The following is a 26,401-nucleotide window of genomic DNA, read 5'->3' as shown; positions in this document are numbered from 1 at the left end:
TTTTTGTCTCTGCTGAGTGGAAAATGTTAAAGTTATTGTTAAAAGGTGAATGTGGAACTGGGACAGTCAAATCCTATTGAGATTATGTCAAATTATCATCCAATTATACAATTAAAAGGGTAATATATTTTTAATCCTATTACTTTACCTGCCAGATTAACTTCTTTTCCAGTGACCATCTGTTCGGCAGGTTTCAGCACTGTGTTTTCTGCCCCTAACGGAGAACATTTGGGTCATATTGAAATTCATCAGGTTACTACATTATAAAAGTTATATTATATCATATACAGCATATCATGAGTGAACATTACCTTCAACTAGGTTTTTTGACTCTGCTGAATGGAAAATGTGAAAGTTATTGTAAAAAGGTGAATGTGGAACTGGTACAGTCAAATCCTATTGAGATTATGTCAAATTATCATCCAATTATACAATTAAAAGGGTAATATATTTGTAATCCTATTACTTTACCTGCCAGATTAACTTCTTTTCCAGTGACCATCTGTTCGGTAGGTTTCGGCACTATGTTTTCTGCCCCTAACGGAGAACATTTGGGTCATATTGAAATTCATCAGGTTACTACATTATCAAAGATATATTATATCATATACAGCATATCATGAGTGAACATTACCTTCAATTAGGTTTTTTATCTCTGTTGAATGGAAAAGGTGAAAGTTATTGTTAAAAGGTGAATGTGGAACTGGGAAAGTCAAATCCTATTGAGATTATGTCAAATTATCATCCATTATACAATTAAAAGGGTAATATATTTTTTATCCTATTACTTTACCTGCCAGATTAACTTATTTTCCAGTGACCATCTGTTCGGTATGTTTCGGCACTGTGTTTTCTGCCCCTAACAGAGAACATTTGGGTCATATTGAAATTCATCAGGTTACTACATTATCAAAGATATATTATATCATATACAGCATATCATGAGTGAACATTACCTTCAACTAGGTTTTTTGACTCTGCTGAATGGAAAATGTTAAAGATATTGTTAAAAGGTGAATGTGGAACTGGGAAAGTCAAATCCTATTGAGATTATGTCAAATTATCATCCATTATACAATTAAAAGGGTAATATTTTTTTTTTCCTATTACTTTACCTGCCAGATTATCTTCTTTTCCAGTGACCATCTGTTCGGTAGGTTTCGGCACTGTGTTTTCTGCCCCTAACGGAGAACATTTAGGTCATATTGAAATTAATCAGGTTACTACATTATCAAAGTTATATTATATCATATACAGTATATCATGAGTGAACATTACCTTCAATTAGGTTTTTTGTCTCTGTTGAATGGAAAAGGTTAAAGTTATTGTAAAAAGGTGAATGTGGAACTGGTACAGTCAAATCCTATTGAGATATGTGCTTGGTGTCAATGGAATGTTTCCTCAAAAATAAGTTAATGTATTAGCATGTATTAGCATTTCACCCAGAGATCAGAATGAAACAGTTACCTGCCGGCCCCTGTGCTAGCTCAGTTTGATTCGAAATATAGACACAATCATGTCAACATAAAATCAATCATGGTTTATGTTGTCATAACTCATCTCACACTTAGTTTATTTATCACACAGATCAGATGAGATACTGTTTCTGCACTTTTGGCATGACACATTTTAGAGGGTAAAGAAATGTATTCCCCCTATTACTTAATACCTTCCAGATTAATTTCTATACCAGCTGCTATCTCTTCAGTAGTTGGTATCTGTTCTGTGATTTCTGCCCCTAGCAGAGCACATTTAGGTCATTACCCGCAATTCATTACCTTACATATTTAAATGTATACTAAACTAGACATCTAAATGATGATCAAAGTTATAATATTATTTCATCATGATAGTTAACAACCTTCAATTGTTTTTTTGGGCTCTGTTGAACGGAGTAGGTAAAAGTTATTGTAAAAAGGTAAATTGTGGAACAAGGAGAATCAAATCCTATTGAGATATGTGCATATCATGCTTCGTGTCAATGGAATGTTTTCTAGAAAATAAGTTAGTTGCATGCATCTTATGATAGCCTTTCACTCAGTTTGATCTGAAATATAGAGACACAATTGTCAAAATAAAATCAATCATTGTTTATGTTGTCTTAACTCAAATTTCACTCTTAGTTTATTTATCAGATGAAATACACTACCTGAACTGTTTCTGGACTTTTGGGATGAAGACCACATGGACCCTAAAAGATAAAAAAATATTATTGTTTATATATTTTATGGACAAAATATTTTATGACACATTTCTCTATAGGGTCATTATTACTGTTATATCTTGCTCTTATAATTACATCACAAACACTAGTATGACTGAATACCAGATACCTCTTTGTTTGCACAGAATGACAGAGCACAGAGCACCGATGAACAGAAACAGGACCAACAGGACCAGAGTCACAATGAAGGCTTCTTTGGAGACTCCTGCACAGAGACCCAACATGGATAAAATGCCTCTAAAGCTCTCAAGACATGACATCATCAGAACACCATCACAGTGAAATTAATTAGCAAAAGCAATCTGTAGACACCTCTTCAACATGTTCATTCTCCTCCTCTAAAGTAGTGTATGTGTGGGATGGGGAGAGAGGGATCTGATTGTGGGTAGGCTGTTTGTGTAGGAGACTAACTCACCAGGTACAGCTGTAGGAGCTGTGTATATATGTGGCAGAATTCTTCCCTCTCTCTTCGCCTCCTCAGACGAAGAGACTGTACAGGAGAGCCAATTGGAGTATGAGGGAGCATACAGCAGCCAACTACTGACACTCACCAAGCCCTGAGGATCTGATACAGAAAGATGGGGGGGGGGGGGAATCAAAATATTCACATTGACTTACACAAAGTAGTCAACTGAAAGTACACCACAACCCAGGTCACATTTTTTACCCAAAACACAGGTACTAGAACATTTGTGTCAGCAGAACAGAGACAGTGTGAGGAAGTACCAAAATGTAATTACCAGAAGTGTTGAGTACTTCTTGTCCATTTCTGATCTCTGTCCCATCTTTGTTTCTCCAGGTGAGTTTAGGTTGTGGTGACCAGCCCACTGATGAACAGGTAACGTTCACCTGACCTCCTCCTCCTCGTCCTTCAGCTACAGAGAGAACTGGTTCACTACCTGTCACTGATGGACAGATAAGGGGGGACAAGCAACAACTATTAAGACACAGATAGAATGACAGAAAAAATTGGAAGAATACAAGATATGTATTTTACAATTTAGTGTTAGATGGTTCCTCACTCTGAAAGTAGTCTATGGGCCAGAAGAAACTATAGTTACCGGATTTGTAACTCCAGTTCTATGAGTGGAGCGGAGCCCCATAGGGGAGCTCTGCTCCTATTGGTTTACCCCGCTGCCTAGGCAGCGAACAGCCTGAGACACAATTATGCACACACCTGCAGCCAATAGGAGTACAGGTGTCACTATAAGAGGTGACGCTTCCCCTCAATAAGACTCCCGAGAAATTATCTTCAGACTGGAGGGTCGGAAGGGCCTTAAGTCCTATGGGGCTCCGCTCCACTCATAGAACTGGAATTACAACTCCGGTAACTATCATTCTATATCGTGGAGCTCCGCCCCATAGGGGAGCTCTGCTCCTATTGGTTTAAGGCGGAGCGCAACGCTCCAAAATGTACTCCCTGCCGAGCCCAACACTTCCCACTTGAAAAGGTCGGGCCTAGCAATGGCTGCGACCAAGTCCCACAGTACTGTGACACACTGTGTCACAAAATACTGTGTCCTCTGTACAAATCCGCCCCACCTAGTCCAATGGCATTGCCAATGTCTAGTGGGCAGATAACCAGAATATGAGCCATACTAATCTGAACCAGCAGATAGATGGTACCTCAATATCCTGTTAAAACAAAACCGACCACTAATGGAATGACACAAAGTGTCACTCTACACTGTGTTTTCGGTAATCCGCCACACTCAATCTATGGAAACCCAAAGATTAGTGGGTAGACTCCAGAACATGAGTCATACTAATCTGAACAAGCAGATAGATGACGTCACAATTCCGTCAATATATATGACCGGTCTAATAGTAATGTAAACAAAGTTACAAACACTATTTCCCTCATCATTCCGCCCCAACCCAGTTATGCACTGGTGAGCAGGTCACAATACATTACCTCTACTGTACTGATAACCTCAGTCAGGAGTCATGGCTCTCTCATAGAAAAAAAGCCGACCTAATGGGAACCCTGCCCCCTGGTCCTGCATATTTTTTCTCTTAGTTCAAGTCCTTCCATCAGCTACACTGAGTACAGACTGAACCAGAGAGTTAGAAGACATATCTAACAGGTAGAAATAGATAAAAGGAGACGGTGACGATCAAGACACCGCTGCGCAATTATCCTCTACATCTGTTCCTCTGAAAAAGGTAATAGAAGCCGCTACTCCACGAGTGGATTGGGCTCTTCTACCCAGAGGCAATGGCCGCCCTGCAGCCTCATAAGCCGTCTCAATGCCTTACAAAGCCAATGAGACAGACGCTGTTTAGAAAGTGGTCTACCGAGTGCAGCCGCACCGTGACACACAAAACAGCTGAGGCGATGACCTAATCGCCGCGTTGCGCTCCACGTAGCGCGCCAAGGCGCGCACTGGGCACAGGCGATGGAGCCGTTCCTCTCTCCTCTCAACATGGTGAAAGGGAGAGAAGGCCCACAGCTCTACGATCTGTAATCTATATGAGCTCTTAATAACCTCAGGCATAAATGCCGGGTTAAGACTTAACACCGTCCTGCTCAATCGTCATAAATGGCAAGGCACTCGGGTCTCGTCGAAAGAGCGTACAAATCACTGACACGTTAAGCAGTGGTCAAAGCGAGCAACAGTGTCATCTTCAAAGATAACATCTTAAGGGGGATTTGATTCAATGGCTCGAACGGTGGCTCGCAGAGCGCTTCGAGTACCAAAATCAAATCCCACTGAGGAAGCGTGGCTCTAGGCATTGGCCTAAGCCGCCGCGTTCCCAATAGAAAACGTTTCACAAGAGGGTGGCTGAAAACAGTGTCTCTGCCAAACCCTCATGACAAGCCTAAATCGGCGCCGCAAGCACCTACATGGTGGCGGGTGAGCGCTGCTTATCACATAGGAACTGTAGGAATGAGCGTATGCTCTCGACCTGACAGCACACGTAGTCCACATTTTCTGTGACACAACACTGTGAAAAAACATTCAATTTACTGGCATAAGTCTCAGCGGAACCACGGAATGGGCCGACGACATGAGACCCAAGAGTGACATGACCGAAAGCGCCTTTACCATGTGATTCAGATAAAACCTTGGTAGGGCTAGCAACAGGGCAGCCCGTCGAGGATCCGAAATTCGAGCCCTCATCGTTACAGTGTCTAGCTGTATCCTCAGATAGACAATCTGATGACTGGGCCAGGGCGCGCTCTTTTTCCCAATTCACAGCGAACCCCAGACACGTGAGATGAATCACTGTCTGTGTCGTGTGTGTGATCGCCAGCTCTGCTGACGGGGCGAGAACCAGTAAGTCGTCTAGGTAGGCTAAAACCCTTATCCCCTGACGACGTAACCGTGCTATTGCCGCCTCCACACATTTGGAAAACGTGTGAGGTGCCAGGGCGTACCCGAATGGCATCCTCATGTATTAGTACGCCGCCCCTTGAAAAGCGAAAACGCAGAAACTTCCTGTGACGCGGAGGTACCGGCACATGAAAATATGCGTCCTTCAGGTCTATGCTCGTACAAAAGTCTCTCCTCTGGACACATTCCAGCAGACGTTTTGTCGTCAGCATTCGAAAGGGCCGTTTGGCTACGCTCTCGTTGAGAACGCGTAGATCCAATATTGGCCTCATTCCCCCCGTTCCTTTAGGGCGAATATAGCCCCCTGTTCCTTTGCTCCCGAGGAACTACTGTGACTGCCTCCTTCGCCAAAAGTTCCGTAATCTCTGTAACGAGAGCGGCAACCTTTCCCGGCGTTTTCATCACCATCTCCACCACCCCCCTGAATGGGGAGGGATCGGGTGAAATTGGATGGCATAACCCTTCTCCAGCGTCCGGTCTTGCCAGTGGGAGAGGGTACAGCTTCGCTGCCACTCCCAATAATGCTGAGAAAGCGGAAGAGCGCGAAGCTGTGGTGCATTCAGTAGGAAGGACCTGTATTCCTCTACGGCCGTCGCCGCCGCTGTTCCCCGACAGTGAAGTGGTGGAACAGCCCAAGGCGGGCCTCTCATGAAAGGGAGAGGAAACATGAGCGGGTTCTGAGAGAAACGGGGGCGCTGACACGTTGGTTATACTCGTAACCTCATTGTCCCAGCCTTCCGTGAACGCAGCACGGGTCTGAACTGCACTGACTGAGGCGCTCGCCTGAGTCAGAGCGCCGTCTCCCAATAGCGATTGCGTCATCGTTCCATTAACTGGCTGTGTACGCAGGCTACTATGTGAATCCTGTACCACAACACTCCTAGGAGTCTATGTGTGTAAGGTTTTTATGAGGTATAACAAGGCGGCTCATCAAAGATGTCTGCCTTGTTCCCTTATTCACACGTGCCTCATGTGTATGCTCAACTACGCACCCGTAGTGGGCTGTGCTACACTCAGAGTGGTGAGGAGGAGAGAGAGAGAGAGAGTAAAGGCAACTGAACGGTTTCGGGTGTATCATGGAAAAGGGGCTGTCTTGTGACAAAGTCAATTGGAGCCAACTCTTTATTAGACACACAACACACAGTTTCCTCCAGTAGGGTGGGGGGGGAACAGTGGGCACAGTCACACAAGGCGCTGCGTCGTCTTCCGTTCTCTCCCCCTCGCCATGTCATAAACGGCGTCTCTTCTGGCCGCCCTTCGGGTGATGCCAGGATGACGCTTTAATGACCTCTCTCGCCGGCGGAATGGTCGGCACCTCTTGCGCTGCAGGAGGGGCGGGGCCCGCTCCCTTGCTGCTGGAGGCCGCCGTCTGATGCCGGGTACGACGCGGAGCAGTAGCGAGAGTAAGGGCCGCCCTCCATCATGTCCTCTTCCGGGTTGGAGGGAATGGGGGGCAGCTTAATCTCCAGCCGCTTAGCAGCCATCTCAATGAGCCCTGGAAAATCAGAGCGCAGAGAGGCTGTGGCGTAGGACGGGCCTGCTGAAAATTCAGAGCCCGTGTCGTCATCACCCAGGGATGTAAATGACCTCACACTTTCCTGAGGGAAAAAGGGGTGTTAAACGTCTGGGTCAGAGTAATGGATAGTTCCAATATAATACCCATTTCCTCCCCAATATTCCTGTCATCTCCTGAGTCAGCGCCCTCAGATGATGCCTCAGAAGCTGAGGCTAGCACCGATAACACGTCCTCTAGAGGGATATCCTCCCGAAAAAATGACCATCGCTGCTTCCTCTCCTTTAAAGAAAGGAGGGCGCAGCTGGCGCATAGTGGGGGATCTATGAGGCCACTCCAAGCATGCTGTGATCCTAAGCACACAAAACATAAGTTGTCATGGAGGAGCAGCGACATTGAGCTCTGAAAAGAGATTTTGGACGTGGAAAAACTCCTGGTGTGCTCATTTAGAGGACGACGTCGAGACTTGGAAATCGGCGACGGCTTTCTCGTCCTGAGTCTTGTCTTCTTATCGGCTTCTTCAGTCTAGTCCAGTCGCTGAAGATAAAGGGAGGCTGATTGAGGGGAGGCATCCCCTCTTATAGGGACACCTGTACTCCTATTGGCTGCAGGTGTGTGCATCATTTTGTCTCAGGCTGTTCGTTGCCTAGGCAGCAGGGTAAACCAATAGGAGCAGAGCTCCCCTATGGGGCGGAGCTCCACGATATAGCAGAACTGTATTCCATGGTTTGGTTTTCTTTTAAACGACCACGACAAACTTCAGCTAACTATAGCCACCGCTAGCTAACATTCAATAGGAGTGATAGGGGCATCCATGACATTTTCTAAATGTCATGGCCAAACAACTCAAATCAACTTTCAATTATTTAGTTTGAAGTTACTTAAAGGTGGTTTGCCCATTTTGTTTACATTAAACGGATGCCTCTATCGCTTCCAGAGATTTTTTATTTTTTGGGGGGCGGGGCTATATAAGGCTAAAGTCAGCTGAAGTTTGTAGTTGGCTGTACCCCTAATGCAATTGTAAACTGAGAGGTGGCAAATGTAACTGCCTTTTTGTTTTTACTCTGTGGTACCAAAGACTCCATAACGTGTCTCAGAGTAGGAGTGCTGATCTAGGATCAGGTGCTTTGGGGGTGACACCACAATACACAGTTTCACCATCAATTTGAGAGATAACCCTTACCATTCACTGTGAGGAAGACACTGGCCTTTTCATACCACTGGTCACTGGTGACTTGGCATATATACTCCCCCCTGTCTTCCTGTGTGACCCTCTCCAGTCTCAGGGACACATTCCCTCTCTCCAGCCCCCCAGTTAGAGACACCCTGCCCCTATACTGGGGGTCCACAGGGGCCTCCTGGATCTTGTGATCTTTGTACAACAAGGCAGGACTGTGGAAGTTACTGGAACGGTACCAGCCCACCTCCAATGGCTCTGCATTGAAGAGAGGTGAGACTTCACAGAGTAGAGAGACCGAGGAGCCAGACAGGGTCGAGGTTGGACCATCAGGGACAGTTAAGGTGAACGTCTCCGGGGCTGGAGAAGGAGAGACAGGGGAGAAAGAGGGCGAGAGAAAGAGAGGGTGACTTATTTGTGCTTGACTCCCAGGGCCAGTTTCCTGGACACAGATTAAGCGTAGTCCTGACCTGGATCTCCATTGAAATTACTTTTTAATACCGTGTCCAGGTAACCGTTTCCTTTCAGTTACTAATGTAATTAACAGTGTAAACATTCTCACCAGGTTGAGCTGCTCTGATGGGTACTGTGAGAGCAACCAGTATCAGCACCCTCAGACACAACCCTGCATAAAAGATAAAGGATATCACAATGACATTATCACAACTTATTATTCAATGGCGCTGGAGGAGATGGCTGGCGTTTTACTGGCTCCTAACCAACTGTGCTATTGTGTGTGTTTTTTCTGCATTGTTTGTAACTTATTTTGTACATAATGTTTCTGCCACCGTCTCTTATGACTGAAAAGAGCGTCTGGATATCAGAACATTGATTACTCACATCGAACTGGACGAAGATGTTTTATTTAACAAGTCGGACGCGAAGGATTTACTGCAGACACCGGACCAGGCCCAAATCCTGTCACACCCTGGCTCTGGGACTCATTATATTGAGCCAGGGTGTGTTCATTCTATGTGTGTATTTCTATGTTGGTAATTCTGTTGTGTTTAATTCTATGTTTGCCTGAGTGACTCCCAATCAGAGGCAACGAGTGTCAGCTGTTGGCTGGTTGTCTCTGATTGGGAGCCATATTTAAACTGTCTGTTTTCCCTTTGTGTTTGTGGGTTTTTGTTCCGTGTTCGGTCATTGATACCGTGGACGTCACGAGTCATTTCTTGTTTTGTATTCATGTTTAAACTTTAACTAATTAAAGTATGTTTGTTCATCACGCTGCGCCTTGGTCTACTCCTTACCTCGATCGTGACAAATCCCTGTCATTCGCATTCGCAAATCCCTGTCATTCGCATGGTCTTTTACCAAATAGGGCTATCTTCTGTATACCCCCTACTTTGTCACAACACAACTGATTGTCTCAAACGCATTAAGAAGGAAATAAATTCCACAAATTAACTTTTAAGACGGCACACCTGTTAATTGAAATGCATTCCAGGTGACTACCTCATGAAGCTGGTTGAGAGAATGCCAAGAGTGTGCAAAGCTGTCATCAAGGCAAAGGGTGGCTATTTGAAGAATCTCAAATATAAAATATATTTTGATTTGTTTAACACTTTTTTGGTTACTACATGATTCCATATGTGTTATTTCATAGTTTTGATGTCTTCACTATTATTCTACAATGTAGAAAACAGTAAAAAATTAAGAAAAACCCTTGAATGAGTAGGTGTTCTAAATCTTTTGACCGGTAGTGTATATTGTGAATATCCTTTACTGACTCAAATAGGATTCCCTCAAGATTGCTCTGATGTCCAAAAGATTTCAAATCAAAATGTTCTGATATGAAACTTTTAAGTTGCATGTATTTGAAAATATCTACATTGGTCAGTCAAAAATGGCTTTCTAATTCTGTCATGGAAATACATTTATTTCCTAATTTATTTACGATTTCTATGCCTTTAGTTTTCCATGTATACCAATTTATCGGCGAATTCTTAAAAGCTATCCATATGGTTGTGTTTTTCGGGAGTGATATATTTTCTTCCATGTTGTTATAGTGTTCTTAACTATGAAGTTGTTAATGTTCTTAGCTTTATCCTTTGAAAATAGACATGGAAAAGATTCTGGGGATGAGCATGCTTATATTCAATATGTACCCATTGTTCCTCTAGTGCATTTAATTATATGTAAAGTAAAATCCTTGGGTGGCGAGTTGATACAATTCCAAGTCTAGAAGGTTAAAACCTCCCTTAGACTAAGGAAGATGTTAATCTTTATTTTTTATTCTATGAGCTTTATTTGCCATACAAAGTCTGTTATGACCGAGTATACTTTTTAAAGAATGTCTTCAGTGGGATAATTGATATTACCAAGAATAAATATCCAAACTTTGGGAGCCATGCCATTCTGAAGAGGTTAATTCTACCTGTAAGATTTATGGGAAGATTATTCCATTTAATTAGATCTGCTCTCATATTTTTGAGTAATAAAATAAAGTTATTTTTATATAATTGTTGTTTGTTGTCACTTATTAAGTAAGTGTTTTATATTTTTTGTGGTCCACTTAAGGGATTGCTGTAGATCATGAGTAATTTTTTTCTCCCTTTGCCATTATTCTGTTTCTTTTTTTTCACATTCATTTCATATCCTAAGATTTTAGAGTATTCTGTAAATATTTTTAGCAAGGGGGGCATTGAGTTTTCTATATTGGTCAGGTATATCAGGAGATCATCTGCAAATAAGTTTAGTTTATATTCATGTTTACCAATACTGATACCTGTTATCTTTGGGTCTGACTCATGTCTAATTGTTTCTGCAAGTGGTTCAATTGCCAGTGCAAACAGGAGGGGGGAGAGAGGACATCCCTATCTTGTGCTCCTTTTCTAAAGCAATTTCATCAGATAATGTATTACTTGTGTATATTTTTTGATTTAGAACATTTATATAATATTTTTATTTATTATTTCAGCTGGAAAGTAATTATACTTTCCTGTGGATGTGTTGTCTCACATTTCTACTGCCAAAAGGGCCAACCGCATGGGCAACCGTAATGTGGTAAAGTACGTTAAAATATATTTTTATTCTACATTCTGGCTTGTAGAGGTCATGAGAGGAAACGTTCCTGATTCAAACGCTCATTTCTGCCCTTAGTACAATTCAGTGCAACTCAACGTCGGGTTTCCAGGCAAGGTTAAAACTACAATTTTGATATCATGGATGGTCAGTCCTTGCATCCGTAGCTCTGTGTATGAATTTGAGAGTGGTTACATTTATACAGGCCCAAGCCTTAGCTTTTAACGAAAACAGAGGTGGGGTGAACACTTTGTTATTGTTTCAATTAAAGACTCTTTAATGGAACAGTACCTTCATTTGGCACTTGACTTTTACCTACTTCACCTGGAGATGTATTAGAAACAGAGTGTCATAGTAAGAAATACCATTTGAAAATAGAAAATCTATTTAATTTGAACACCACCTTACTGAGTTTAATTCTAAACGTATTTTAGTCAATTTCTAATTAAGTGACACATATTATTTAGCTAATGTACTGTAGATATACAGTATACACCATTTTTACATCAAATAATCAACAAACATAATCTTCACTACAAAACACAATAAATGCTCAGTCAAGTTACCTTAGCAATGTTAAATAGAAATATAATTAAATAATAAACAAAATGTACCTGCGACAAGAGCTGTTTCTTCTATTAAAAGAAGACGTTACAAAAAAAAGAAACCAAATATGTTAAAATCATGTTATCAAATGTGTAGAAATACACACAATAGTAAAACATATAGAAGTAATACCTGGCCTCTCAGTAGACTCTGTTTTATCTGAAATAAAATGAAACTAATATTAATATAGGTAGGTCATGCAATATTACTTTGTTAAAATGTATTGTATTATATCAGGGATATTTTCAATGTTATCATCAAACCTAATATTATAAAGCGTCAAATCCTAACTTTCACTTAAGTTGAATTTTCACAAAGTCTCCAATTGACATCTATGCATGACTAAGTGAAAATTTTACTTAAGTGGAAGTTAAGATTTGCCCCTAAATGATTAGACAACACTTAATACCGTCTGCATAGACTGTTCACATTTAATTGAATATGTGTTAGCTTGTTGACATACCTGTTTTTTTGTTCCAGATGAAGAGCCCAATGACAGTAAAGACTAGCAGTAAAATAATCGGAGTTGTGATGAAGGCTCCAAGACTCCAATGACCTATAAAAGGATTTATCAAACCATTAAACATTTTACATTTAAAGAAATCTGTACTTAAAATCTGAAGTGAGTCTTATTTTCCAAGTTTATGATCTTGTCTTTTGGTAGATATAGTAACTCGAGACAACATGTTAGAGGTCTTCACCAGTCCACCTGTACCCGAAAGTTCGGGTTGGACCTAGTTGTCATGGGTCTCTGGTATTTGTAATTATAACCGATTTGCCCGTAAGGACCTGTACAAACCCGAATGCGACTGGTGACGTAGAGAGAGAGTGAAAATCTCTTGCTTTTCACGAAAGTGGTGCGTGAAGCTTGCTGTTGTTGCCAGCCAATCACAAGTCATCAAAAGCATCACTATAGTAAAAGAGCCTCCCCGTGTGGCAAGCAAGTTAGGAGATACAGGTAATTGCCAAAATAAAGGAAACACCGACAAAGTGTCTTAAAGGGGAATAATGACACATTTCGAAAATGTGTCTAAGTTCCTAAACCCCTCGAACTCGTTGTTGGACTGTCTGTCAAAGTGCAGACCTCTCTCACTCAGGGAGAGTTAGAGCGAAAGCTATGCCACAGGGTTATGCAGCCCCCCACTCACTGCAGCGCTAGATAGAACTGTGGAATAACGGAAATCTACGAAAAAAATAAACATTCTGTCACAGTGAAAATACTAAATTGGGGAAGTCCAATCAATTGTGAGATATGACATATACATTTTATGTGATAAATTTGGGTCGCGGGTTCACAATTTGATCTTTTCTGAGATCTAACATGGTCATACCATGGAGATGGTCATACCATAGATAATTTTGCTATTTGAATTAGAATTTTAAGACCCTTTAGGTATGAAAAAAAAAACGATTTGATAAAATATTGGATTTGGCATTTACTACTATAGCCATTTGCATTTTTGTCATTTAGCAGACGCTCTTATCCAGAGCAACTTACAGGAGCAATTAGGTTTAAGTGCCTTGCTCAAGGGGACATCAACAGATTTTTCACCTTGTCGGCTCGGGATTTGAACCAGCGACCTTTCGGTTACTGGCTCAACGCTCTTAACCGCTAGGCTACCTGCTTCCATAGAACTGCATTGAATAACACATTCATAAATGGCAAAACAGACAGTCAAAAACATTTATCATAAGGAATAAGGTTTTGACATGTCTGTACTATATCTAGGATATATAAGAAAGCAACATTGTTGAATACCCGTTTCTTATTGGCTAGAAGGGCATTCCAGAATGGACATTAAAACCAGATAACGGGACAGTTGGAAAAGATATTGGGACACCTTGCAATCATGACGCAACAAGCGCATACACATGCAGACCGTACTGGCTACAAAGTTACAGAAAGCTAAACCAACAACCACACAAACTAAAATTGGATACATTGCAAACACAGGTCCAAAGAGAAAATGTTATTACTTCCATACTTTCATTCATTTTTTAAACCGCTACCGGGTTACCTTCAGATGAGTCCCGTGACACTTGTGGGGGTCGTACAAACTGAGAAGACCATTGTGTTTGTGAGAGCCTCATCTTTCCATATAGTGGTCAGATTAGTTTGTAGCCCAAACGGTTCGAACGCGACACACAGAAGTTGGCACAGATGATACTGACTTCAGACGAGTCCCGTGGAGCTTGTGGGAGTCGTAGAGCAAGACAGAGAACAACATCATGTTTGTGAGAGTCTCATCTTTCCATTGAGTATTAGTTTGCCACTTTCCATTGCATTTGCGTATGTAGTGGATTGAGACGCAGCCAATACAAAAAAACGATCTCTATCTTAAACAGACGGATTTTGATTGGTCTTTTTTTATTATGTTGCGTCAATCAACTCTTAAGGATGAATTAACTCAGGAATCACACATGTGGAAGCACCTGCTTTCAATATACTTTGTATCCCTCATTTACTGAAGTGTTCTTTATTGTGTCAGTTACCTGTTGATCATATCTAATTAATGGAATATGGAATTAAAATGACGGAATTAAAAGGTAAATGAGAAGGATAGACTACAATGACCAAGATCTATGGCAGCTAGAAGTTAGTCTAACTAGTGCGAGTCGGCTTGGTTGCTGTTTTTCTCTCTCTCTCCCTGCCTGGACCCGCATTACTCACACACACACACACACACACACACACACACACACACACACACACACACACACACACACACACACACACACACACGCACACAGCCCCTCCCCCTGCTAGAGTGGCTCCGTTTCTCTCTCCATCACGCTTTAACAGCTCCAGTTAAGTTATTTTGCTGCTTCCCTCAGATTGGATCAGACCAGGTCTGGTTGTCCTTGGGTCCATTCAGACCAAGTCTCTATCTTTTAAGAATTAATTTATTCAGATAGGTGTCCGTGTAGGAAAGCACAAGGTCCATTTCACAACAGGTCCAAGTTTTTTTTGTTGACTGGTTTGTGGGTATAATTAACTTATTGTGTTAAGTTGACTAAGATATTAAATGATGAGATACTGATTAAGATTTCTGAGATTCTCACTCTCCATTGGAGCTCTGGGCAGGATTCTACTCTCCTTCTTCACCTCCTCAGACAGAGAGACTGTACAGGAGAGCCAATCGGAGTCTGAGGGAGAATACAGCAGCCAACTACTCACACTCACCAAGCCCTGAGGATCTGAAACAGAGAGCAAGGGGGGGATATACACACTTATTCACAGACAGACAGACACAAACAGCCGTACATAGTTGCAGTAATGATCCAGACTAGTGTCTGCAATAACCTGGAGTGTTGAGTACTTCTTGTCCATTTCTGATCTCTGTCCCCTCTTTGTTTCTCCAGGTGAGTGTAGGTTGTGGTGACCATCCCTCTGATGAACAGGTAACGTTCACCTGACTTCCTCCTCCTCTTGCTTCAGCAACAGAGACCACTGGGGTACCACCTAGTACTAATGGCCAGATGAGGCGGGAAGTGGGGCAAATTACAACCGTGAGGACAATGATTGTGAGAATCTATTTAATTGTGTGCATTACATTTCCCCCTGGATTACTTTAAACTTGCATAACCAATTGCCACCTTCTCTCTACATTTCAAAGAGAGAGTTCACCCAAGTTACGAAATGGCATATTGGTTTCTTACCCTGTAAGCAGTGTTAGACTGCCACTTGTCCATAGACTGCTTACAGACTAAGTAAACCAATGTCATTTTGTGAACTATTACTTTAAACTAAAGTTACAATATCCGTTTCACTACATTATTGTGAATATTACAGTATATTTGCAGTGCAACTGTTCTGTCTGTCCCACACACACAGCTAAAAACAGTGCCTTCAGAAAGTATTAACACCCCTTGACTTTTTCCACATTTTGTTACAAAGTGGGATTGAAATGGATTTAATTGTGTCATTTTTCTGTCAACAATCTGCACAAAATACTGTCAAAGTGGAAAATAAAAGACTAATATATCTTGATTAGATAAGTATTCAACCCCCTGAGTCAATAGGTTAGAATCACCTTTGGCAGCAATTACAGCTGTGAGTAAGCTGGGTAAGTCTCTAAGAGCATTGCACACCTGGATTGTACAATATTTGCTCATTATTCTTTTAAATTCTTCAAGCTCTGTCAAGTTGATTGTTGATCATTGGCCTTGTGTTTTAGGTAATTGTCCTGCTGAAAGGTGGATTTATCTCCCAGTCTGTTGGAAAGCAGACTGAACCAAGTTTTGCTCTAGGATTTTGCCTGTGCTTAGCTCTATTCTGTTTATTTTTATCCCAAAAAATGACAAGCATACCCATAACATGATGCAGGCACCACCATGCTTGAAAATGGGTGGTACTAAGTGTTTTGTTGAATTTGCCCGAAACATAACGCTTTGTATTCAGGACAAAATTATAATTTATTTACCACATTTTTTGCAGTATTACTTTATTGCAAACAGGATGCATGTTTTGGAATATTTATTTTCTGTACAGGCTTCCTTCTTTTCCTTCTAGTATTGTAAAGTAAATACAATGTTGTTGATCCATCCTCAGTTTTCTCCTATCACAGCCATTAAACCATATAACTGTTTTAAAATCACCATGGTGAAATGCCTGAGCAGTTTACTTCCTCTCCAGAAACTGAGTTAGGAAGGGCGCCTGTATCTTTAGTGTGGCTGGGTGTATTGATACACCATCCAAAGTGTAATTAATAATTTCACCATGCTCAAAGGGATATTCAATGTCTGCTTTTCTTTTTTTTACCCATCTACCAATAGGTGCCCTTCTTTGCGAACCATTGGAAAACCTCCCTGGTCTTTGTGGTTGAATCTGTGCTTGAAATTCACTGCTCGACTAAGGGACCTTACAGATAATTGTATGTGTGGGGTACAGAGATGGGGTAGTTATTTAAAAAATAATGTTAAACACTATTATTGCACACAAAGTGAGTCCATGCAACTTATTATGTGACTTATTGAGCACATTTTTACTCCTGAACTATTTTAGGCTTGCCATAACAAAACGGATTGAATACTTCTTGACTCAAGACATTTTAGCTTTTCATTTTTAATTAATTTGTAAACATTTCTAAAAACATAATTCCACTTTGACATTATGGGGTATTGTGTGCAGTTCAGTGACACAACATCTCAATTTAATCCATATAAAATGCAGCCTGTAAAACAACAACATTCGGAAAAAGTCAAGGGGTGTGAATCCTTTCTGAAGGAACTGTAGCTACCCATTCCACACTGTCTACACAAGCACAGTGCAGTCTTCAGTCCCTTACCATTTACTGTGAGGAAGACACTGGCCTTTTCATACCACTGTGCGCTGCTGACATGGCACACATACTCCCCCCTGTCTTCTAGAGTGACCCTCTCCAGTGTTAGTGATACGTTCCCTCTCTCCAGCCCCCCAGTTAGAGACACCCTGCCCCTATACTGGGGGTCCACAGGGGCCTCCTGGATCTTGTGATCTTTGTACAACAAGGCAGGTTTGTTGAAGTCACCGGACCGGTACCAGCGCACCTCCAATGGCTCCGCATTGAAGAGAGGTGAGAGTTCACAAGCCAGAGAGACCGAGGAGTTCAACGCGGTCAAGATCAGACCATGAGGGACCATCAAAGTGAAAACCGCTGAGATAAGAGTGAGATGTAGAGTGCTTGTAAGAGGGTGTGAAAATGAGCAATTTATATAGGTCATTACAACACTTTGCTTCATAAGGGACTTACAGCCTGGTCTTAATCCTCTATAAATGTGGTTATAGATGTTGATGAGCAGTTATTACCACCTACTGTATATGGTGCATTGTAATGCATTATGTATAGCTCATAAGGCATACATGTGTTTATAATGCATTATGAAGAGGGTATACGTTTTAATGAAAAAAGCTAAGACAGTTATATGGAAGAAATCAATGTTTTTGCAACTATTAGACCGTTGATGTGCTCACCTGGACTTTGAGCTGCCATGCGAACTGTCAGAGCTGTCAGTGTCATCAACCTCAGCCACAGACCTGTGTTAAAGATAAAGGACATCCTATTGATGACAATATCATCATAACTGCAGTTATTATAAGACATTTAATCTATTGCGTCAATAAACACGTACAGTAGTAGGGTACAACACTGGTATGTTCAGATAAAAATATATTGAGTAGAACAGACATGCCTCTAGGTAGAGTATAATGGAATTTATTTCTGCAATGTTCAGTATGTCGCACCCTCCTGAATATGACCCTAGTCATTTGATCCAATTCCACATTGTTTCTCAAAGCTAAAACCATTAGGTCATACAGCCAATGTGCAGGAACCATTGAACAAATAGACTGTGTTATACTGAACTTTGGACCATAAGACATTGGACAAGTTAAATTACAGTGCATTCGGAAAGTATTCAGACCCCTTGACTTGTTCCACATTTTAGTCATTTAGCAGACGCTCTTATCCAGAGCGACTTACTGTTAGTGAGGGCATACATTTATTTAAAATTATTTCATACTGGCCCCCCGTGGGAATCGAACCCACAACCCTGGCATTGCAAACGCCATGCTCTACCTACTGAGCTACATCCCTGCTGGCCATTCCCTCCCCTACCCTGGACAAATTGTGCGCCGCCCCATGGGTCTCCCGGTCACGGCCAGCTACGACAGAGCCTGGATTCGAACCAGGATCTCTAGTGGCACAGCTAGCACTGCGATGCAGTGCGTTAGACCACTGCGCCACTCGGTTCCACATTGTTTCATTACAGCCTTATTCTAAAATTGATTTTAAAAAGCTACACACAATACCCCATAATGACAAAAACTGGTTTTTAGAATTTTGTGCAAATGTATAAAAAAAAAAAAAAACTGAAATGTCACATTTACATAAGCATTCAGACCCTTAACACAGTATTTTGTTGAAGCACTTTTGGAAGCGATTACAGCCTCAGGTCTTCTTGGGTATGACGCTACAAGCTTGGCACACCTGTATTTTGGGAGTTTCTTCCATTCTTCTGTGCAGATCCTCTAAAGGTTTGTCAGGTTGGATGGGGAGCGTCTCTATGTATTAGGTAATAAGGGTTTTGTCAAAGGACAACACTACTGGCAAGTGGAGGTAAAGGATAATGGTTGTCTCTGAAAAACTGTCATGGTATGTTGGTGTAACAATAGTGGAATCGGCTGTTCCTCTTCAAAATAAAAGTCCCTAATTGAAAGTAGTGCAAACGGATACAAATAGTGAAATCATGCCCTATTTGGACTAGATGATGCTAAATAAGGTTGGAAATCACCTCCCCAGTCAGCCTATTGTGCGTTTTGACATTCATATTCCACTGTACAGCCTTACCTATGGATTGTTGATCCATTATATAGGGTATCATATAATTCTGGACTAAGATTGAACCGTACTACACCGGCTCCAACGCTCGTCGGATGTGGCAGGGCCTACAAACTATTATAGAATACAAAGGGAAGCACAGCCGCAAGCTGCCCAGTGACACGAGCCTACCAGACGAGCTAAATTATTTATATGATCGCTTCGAGACAAGCAACACTCAGCTGTTCCGGACGACTGTGTGATCACGCTCTCCGTAACCTTTAAACAGGTCAACATTTACAAGGCCGCAGGGCCAGACAGATTACCAGGATATGTACTCCGAACATGCGCTGACCAACTGGCAAGTGTCTTCACTGACATTTTCAACCTGTCCCTGACTGAGTCTGTAATACCAACATGTTTCAAGCAGACCACCATTGTCCCTGTGCCCAAGAACACTAAGGTAACCTCCCTAAATTACTACAGACCCGTAGCTCTCATGTATGTAGCTATGAAGTGCTTTGAAAGGCTGGTCATGGCTCACATAAACACCATTATCCCAGAAACCATAGACCCACTCCAATTTGCATACCGCCCAAACTGATCCACACTGCCCTTTCCCACCTGGACAAAAGGAACACCTACGTGAGAATGCTATTCATTGACTACAGCTCAGCATTCAACACCATAGTGGCCTCAAAGCTCATCACTAAGCTAAGGACCCTGGGGCTAAACACCTCCCTCTGCAACTGGATCCTGGACTTCCTGACGGGCCGCCCCCAGGTGGTAAGGGTAGGTAACAACACATCTGCCACGCTGATACTCAACACAGGGGCCCCTCAGGGGGTGCGTGCTCAGTCCCCTCCTGTACTCCCTGTTCACCCATGACTGCATGGCCAGGCACGACTCCAACACCATCATTAAGTTTGCCGACGACACAACAGTGGTAGGTCTGATCACCGACAATGATGAGACAGCCTATAGGGAGGAGGTCAGAGACCTGGCCGTGTGGTGCCAGAATAACAACCTCTCCCTCAATGTGATCAAGACAATGGATATGATTGTGGACTACAGGAAAAGGAGGACAGAGCACGCCCCCATTCTCATCGACGGGGCTGTAGTGGAGCAGGTTGAGAGCTTCAAGCTCATTGGTGTCCACATCACCAACAAACTATCATGGTCCAAACACACCAAGACAGTCGTGAAGAGGGCACGACAACGCCTATTCACCCTCAGGAGACTAAAAAAATGTGGCATGGGTCCTCAGATCCTCAAAAAGTTCTACAGCTGCACCATCGAGAGCATCCTGACTGGTTGCATCCCTACCTGGTATGGCAATCGAGAGCATCCTGACTGCAAGGCACTACAGAGGGTAGTGCGTATGGCCCAGTACATCACTGCCATCCAGGACCTCTATACCAGGCGGTGTCAGAGGAAGGCCCTAAAAATGGTAAAATACTCCAGCCACCCTAGTCATAGACTGTTCTCTCTGCTACCGCACGGCAAGCGGTCCCGGAGCACCAAGACTAGGTCCAAAAGGCTTCTTAACGGATTCTACCCCCAATCCATAAGACTCCTGAACAGCTAATCAAATGGCTACCCAGACTATTTGTTGGTTAAGGGCTTGGAAGTAAGCATTTCACTGTTGTATTTGGCGCATGTGACAAATACAATTTGATTTGATGTGATTTGATCAGTCTACTCAGTGACACCCACAGAACACAATTGTGAACAGTTTTTAAAAATATTAGCGTTGTAGCTCTTATTGCGGAACTTTAACTGTTGGGAAATCACCACACTATCCTACCTATTGTGCATATTGACATGTACAGCCTTTTGTTTAATTTATATAACAACATTCCAACAGTGTTTAGCCTTCTCTAGTCCAATTGTGACATGATATCACAATCTTTGTAAGTTTTAATGGGGAACTTTTATTTTGAAGCAAACCACCGATTCCACTATTGTTGCTCACGCTAATGTTGTTCACGACACACACGTCGTCTGTGCCACATAATGTGCGCACCACTACGTTGGCAAGACAAAAAACTACAGGAAAGATGGTCGTTTAATGTGAGAGAATCAACGATGTTACGATTTTGAAAGTCATGTAGTGTAAACTGGGCATTAGGGAATTACTTTGTGTTAATCCATTTATTCACCTTTTTACACTAACTTAAATGTTTTCCATCCAACAGAGACAAAAAAACGAATTAAAGGTAATTAATGAACATTCATCACCATGTAATATGACATAACACTGACAATCATGCTTAATTTCTTACAGTTTGGTTTGCAATATATTTACCTAAGTATGTTTATTACAAATGTGCATTAATCTTTGAGGTAAAAAAAAAAGCTTTACATATATTTTCCACACAATTTAAATTGTAGGCTCTGTGTTTTCTATTTACTTGGTATTGGTTTTATGCAGATTGGCAGGTGAAAGAATTCAAAGGTAGGAAAAACAACCATGGCAAGATTAGTGCATGTTTATGTTATGTTTAACACAATTGTTGTATAGGCCTAGATTACATGGCTTTAGTCAGTACAGCGGGAAGGTAGAGGTGGAATACGGATAGAAGGGGCATTAGTTTTTGCAGAGTTGCCAAAAACCGGAAATTCCGGTTTTCAGGGGACATGAGAGTGCCTGTGACAGGACTTCTGCTGCTTCTCGTTCTTAAGATTTGTTTTTGCATCTTTGACTTTTGGTTTTGTACACCAGTCTCAAACATTTGAAAATACAATATTTTTGGTTACGGAAAATATTATTTATAGCGGTTTAGATGGTACAATGATTATCTACACTATAATTGCTTGTTTGTCACATAAATTGAAATTGGACAAGCTATTAGAATTTTAGCAACCAGGAAATGGCAGAGCAGGGACGGCCTGTTCAATAGGGCGATATGGGCGACGCACTGCCAAACGGGAAAAGGAAGGGATTTTTTTTCTAATCAATTATATCACGGCAACAGTAGTTATCAGTGTTCACGTCTGATCTGCCAGCCACTAAATGTCAAATCAGGCTAAAGTCGTGCTTCAAATGGCCCCGCCCGTTTTTGGGGCGATTTCAGTCAGGTTGAAAATCGCCCAGAAGTCTCTCATAGCCTGTCATGTAAAATCTATTTTTTTCAAATTTCAAAGCTTTCAATACATTCTCTATGGGTGTCTGTGTGCTTGCACTTACGCGCTTTCGTCATACGTGACGTAACCATGAACGTAACTAAGACAATAGCGGCTAGCAGCGTCTCTGTTGCGACCTGCAGTGTGGCGTTATTTTATGTTTTTAATTTGTAGACTTAGTTTACAAACATTCTGCCAACCATGGATTTCCAGTGGTTGGTTTTGGACTGATCTTGTTGATCGTGTACATACCCGCTACGAACGGACTAAATAATGAAAACGCTGCTGGCAGCGGAATCCAATACAGCTGGGAGACTTGGCTGGATGACAGAGTCCCGGACAGAGAAGTGGAGCCGGCCGGCTTCACCCTGGTCAGAGCGGACCGCGATCCTGGTAAGAGAGCGACTCTGTACCCCGACATTGAACTGCTTTCTGTGTCATTGCGACCTTACTATCTGCCCCGTGAGTTCCCCCAATTGTTTGTTACCGTTGTGTACTGTTGATAATCACAAGTTTACTGGAGAACTGAGACCAAGTAGAGACTTTGGACAGGGTGGATATGGTATAATAAAGGCAGTTTATTCAGAGGTAAAGATATCTGGAATCGCGTGCACGGACTTGTTCGTCAAACTCTTAGGGAGAAGAGAGCCCCGAAAACATTGTGTGCAGACATTTTATACAATAAATGATGTAGGTTGAATCTAGTAGTTCTGATCTTCTGATTGGTCCTGATGAGTTGGGCGAGGTCCCCTCCACTGTTGCATTGGCTCTGAGTCGGGTTCTCTATCTTCAAATGTTCAGCCTAAAGAGAGGGGATTTTTGTGTGTGTGTGTGTGTGTGTGTTTAACAGTGATGATGTGTGTGTGTGTGTGTGTGTGTTATCAGTGATGATGTGTGTGTGTGTGTGTGTGTGTGTCCTCAGAGCAAGAACTCGTGAGTTGGAAGAACTGAGAGACCTATGGCGTGGGTGTTGTCCTTGGCCACCTGCTGACAAGGCTGACAAGATAGGACTCTTTTGTCCATTGTTATAGGATAGGAACAGCATTGATTGAAAACAAACGCCCAACACAAAATGGGTCATGCACAAGATTTTAGTCAGACCAAGCTATAACATTATATATTTACTACGACAGTACATTCAACCAAAAGCTAATATAACAAAGGCATCAGAGATTATTTATAATCTGTCACAGAAACTGGAATCCATCTCCCCAGATCAGTCAATAAATGCTTCTGGTATTGACTTATATGCTGCCCCTGTCTTCATGTTGTTGCTGGACATATCTTTTTTAAAATGTGTGTAGGTCACCTAAATCATCAGAAAAATTGCCCCTCCTGAGAATTTTTTCAGGAGCCGCCACTGTGGCGGAGTGATTTCTTCATAGTGCCTTTAAAACAATAAAGCAGCATGTCTTTCTAAATACAATTAAACAAGGGGAGGAGATGAGAGAAAGTGAAGGGAGATACAACATTCTTAAAAGAATGATAGTAGTTTATCTGGTGAAATTCATTTCTACCTGAATGCATGATCCCTCTCCTTCAATTTCCAGCTGTTGTAACAAAGTTATCTTCGGCTTTGGAATCCTCAGATGACACTATGGATTCATGACCAGTTGACATATCCACAGTGTATGTTAATTCTACTTTGTAAGCGAGAATGAAGATAGAACAGCTTCTCCCCTCCCCTCTCCCTCATCTTATTATATTTCCCTATTTCCGTGTAGTCATGTGACAGGGCTATGTTTTTGAAAACTGCACAGCCCAATCTCCAAATAAAACGCCAACCCTGGCGTAACTGCAGTAACATAATTACATCATGTGGTGCTTTATCTTGGCTCTTAGTTAAACTCTGCAAAAGTGAAACTAAAATGTAGGTTTAGGCATTCATTCCAAATGGTTATGTTAAGGTTTGGGAAAGGCTTAAAAAACACACACAAAAACAATTGTCTAGGACTGGGATTGAACACATGCGCCTCGGAGCTTGACTCTGTACCTTAAACACCTATCCACCATCCCCCATCGCCCTAGCGAGCCGTCAGCTGCTAGAAGGTAATAGGCGCTCACATTGCACCTAGTGGATGGTATAGCTTCTGTAACAGTGTTGCTTCCGTCCCTCTCCTCGCCTCTACCTGGGCTTTAACCAGGGACCCTCTGCACACATCGACAACAGTCACCCTCGAAGCACCGTTACCCATCGCTCCACAAAAGCCGCGGCCCTTGCAGAGCAAGGGAAACAACTACTTCAAGGTCTCAGAGCGAGTGATGTCACCGATTGAAATGCTACTAGCGCGCACCGCTAACTAGCTAGCCATTTCACACCGGTTACACTTCCACATGTCGCAAAAATAAAATAAGATCAAGCTTTATTTATACAGCACATTTCAGACATGGAATGCAATGCAATATGCTTCACAGGAAAAAACGAATAAAAACAATGAAAATAAAAACGGAAATATTTACTACACAGATGCATGACGCATTTAGAATTCCATGAACAGAACTCTATGATCAGAATACTAAAGCTGCATGAACTGTCAAGTCTAGACACGGCCTAGAAACAGTAGATCTGTTCTATGTGCGCTATTTCTAGGCTTCCCGTTCTTAAGATTTGTTTTTGCGTCTTTTACTTTTGGTTTTGTACACCAGTCTCAGCCACTTCTCATCTATGCCCCTACTAACCTAAGGTAGCCAGGCGTAAAATAAACACCTGAAACGAGATCTCCCACATTCTGGTCTTGATGAGAGTTTAAAAAAACTGTCAGGAGAGGTTCTCTTCTGCACTGTTCAACCAATCCAGTAAATGTGAAGGAGGAGTTAAGATGGAGTGTCTCCTTGTTAAAGGGAAATATCACTCAAAAACTATATATATATATATATATATATATATACTGCTCAAAAAAATAAAGGGAACAGTTAAACAACACATCCTAGATCTGAATGAATTAAATAATCTTATTAAATACTTTTTTCTTTACATAGTTGAATGTGCTGACAACAAAATCACACAAAAATGATCAATGGAAATGGTCTGGATTTGGAGTCACCCTCAAAATTAAAGTGGAAAACCACACTACAGGCTGATCCAACTTTGATGTAATGTCCTTAAAACAAGTCAAAATGAAGCTCAGTAGTGTGTGTTGTCTCCACGTGCCTGTATGACCTCCCTACAACGCCTGGGCATGCTCCTGATGAGGTGGCGGATGGTCTCCTGAGGGATCTCCTCCCAGACCTGGACTAAAGCATCCGCCAACTCCTGGACAGTCTGTGGTGCAACGTGGCGTTGGTGGATGGAGCGAGACATGATGTCCCAGATGTGCTCAATTGGATTCAGGTCTGGGGAACGGGCGGGCCAGTCCATAGCATCAATGCCTTCCTCTTGCAGGAACTGCTGACACACTCCAGCCAAATGAGGTCTAGCATTGTCTTGCATTAGGAGGAACCCAGGGCCAAGCGCACCAGCATATGGTCTCACAAGGGGTCTGAGGATCTCATCTCGGTACCTAATGGCAGTCAGGCTACCTCTGGCGAGCACATGGAGGGCTGTGCGGCCCCCCAAAGAAATGCCACCCCACACCATGACTGACCCACCGCCAAACCGGTCATGCTGGAGGATGTTGCAGGCAGCAGAACGTTCTCCACGGCGTCTCCAGACTCTGTCACGTCTGTCACGTGATCAGTGTGAACCTGCTTTCATCTGTGAAGAGCACAGGGCGCCAGTGGCGAATTTGCCAATCTTGGTGTTCTCTGGCAAATGCCAAACGTCCTGCACGGTGTTGGGCTGTAAGCACAACCCCCACCTGTGGACATCGGGCCCTCATACCACCCTCATGGAGTCTGTTTCTGACCCTTTGAGCAGACACATGCACATTTGTGGCCTGCTGGAGGTCATTTTGCAGGGCTCTGGCAGTGCTCCTCCTGCTCCTCTTTGCACAAAGGCGGAGGTAGCGGTCCTGCTGCTGGGTTGTTGCCCTCCTACGGCCTCCTCCACGTCTCCTGATGTACTGGCCTGTCTCCTGGTAGCGCCTCCATGCTCTGGACACTACGCTGACAGACACAGCAAACCTTCTTGCCACAGTTCGCATTGATGTGCCA

At 42.4% G+C, this 26,401-nt stretch overlaps 1 protein-coding gene across 1 annotated transcript; it reads right to left on the bottom strand.

Moving 5' to 3' along the window:
* Positions 1–294: 294 nt before the first annotated feature.
* On the bottom strand, positions 295–23,881 carry LOC311112112 (butyrophilin-like protein 2; the record flags this gene model as incomplete). Its single annotated transcript, XM_084155089.1, has 19 exons — positions 23,827–23,881; positions 17,839–17,901; positions 17,174–17,521; positions 15,190–15,354; positions 14,949–15,083; positions 12,349–12,441; positions 12,018–12,044; positions 11,894–11,914; positions 11,571–11,603; positions 8,815–8,877; positions 8,259–8,612; positions 2,965–3,129; positions 2,640–2,789; positions 2,334–2,429; positions 2,150–2,191; positions 1,116–1,181; positions 957–980; positions 472–537; positions 295–335 (listed from the first exon to the last, which is right to left on the bottom strand). The coding sequence occupies exons 1-19, from the start codon at positions 23,834–23,836 to the stop codon at positions 295–297; spliced, it is 1,962 nt and encodes a 653-aa protein (XP_084011215.1). The 5' UTR covers positions 23,837–23,881.
* Between the last annotated feature and the right edge of the window lie 2,520 nt (positions 23,882–26,401).

Source organism: Coregonus lavaretus, assembly GCF_964263955.1.
Source record: "Coregonus lavaretus genome assembly, chromosome: 38".
In the NCBI taxonomy this organism is placed as follows: Eukaryota; Metazoa; Chordata; class Actinopteri; order Salmoniformes; family Salmonidae; genus Coregonus; species Coregonus lavaretus.
This window is presented reverse-complemented; position numbering and strand designations above follow the sequence as displayed.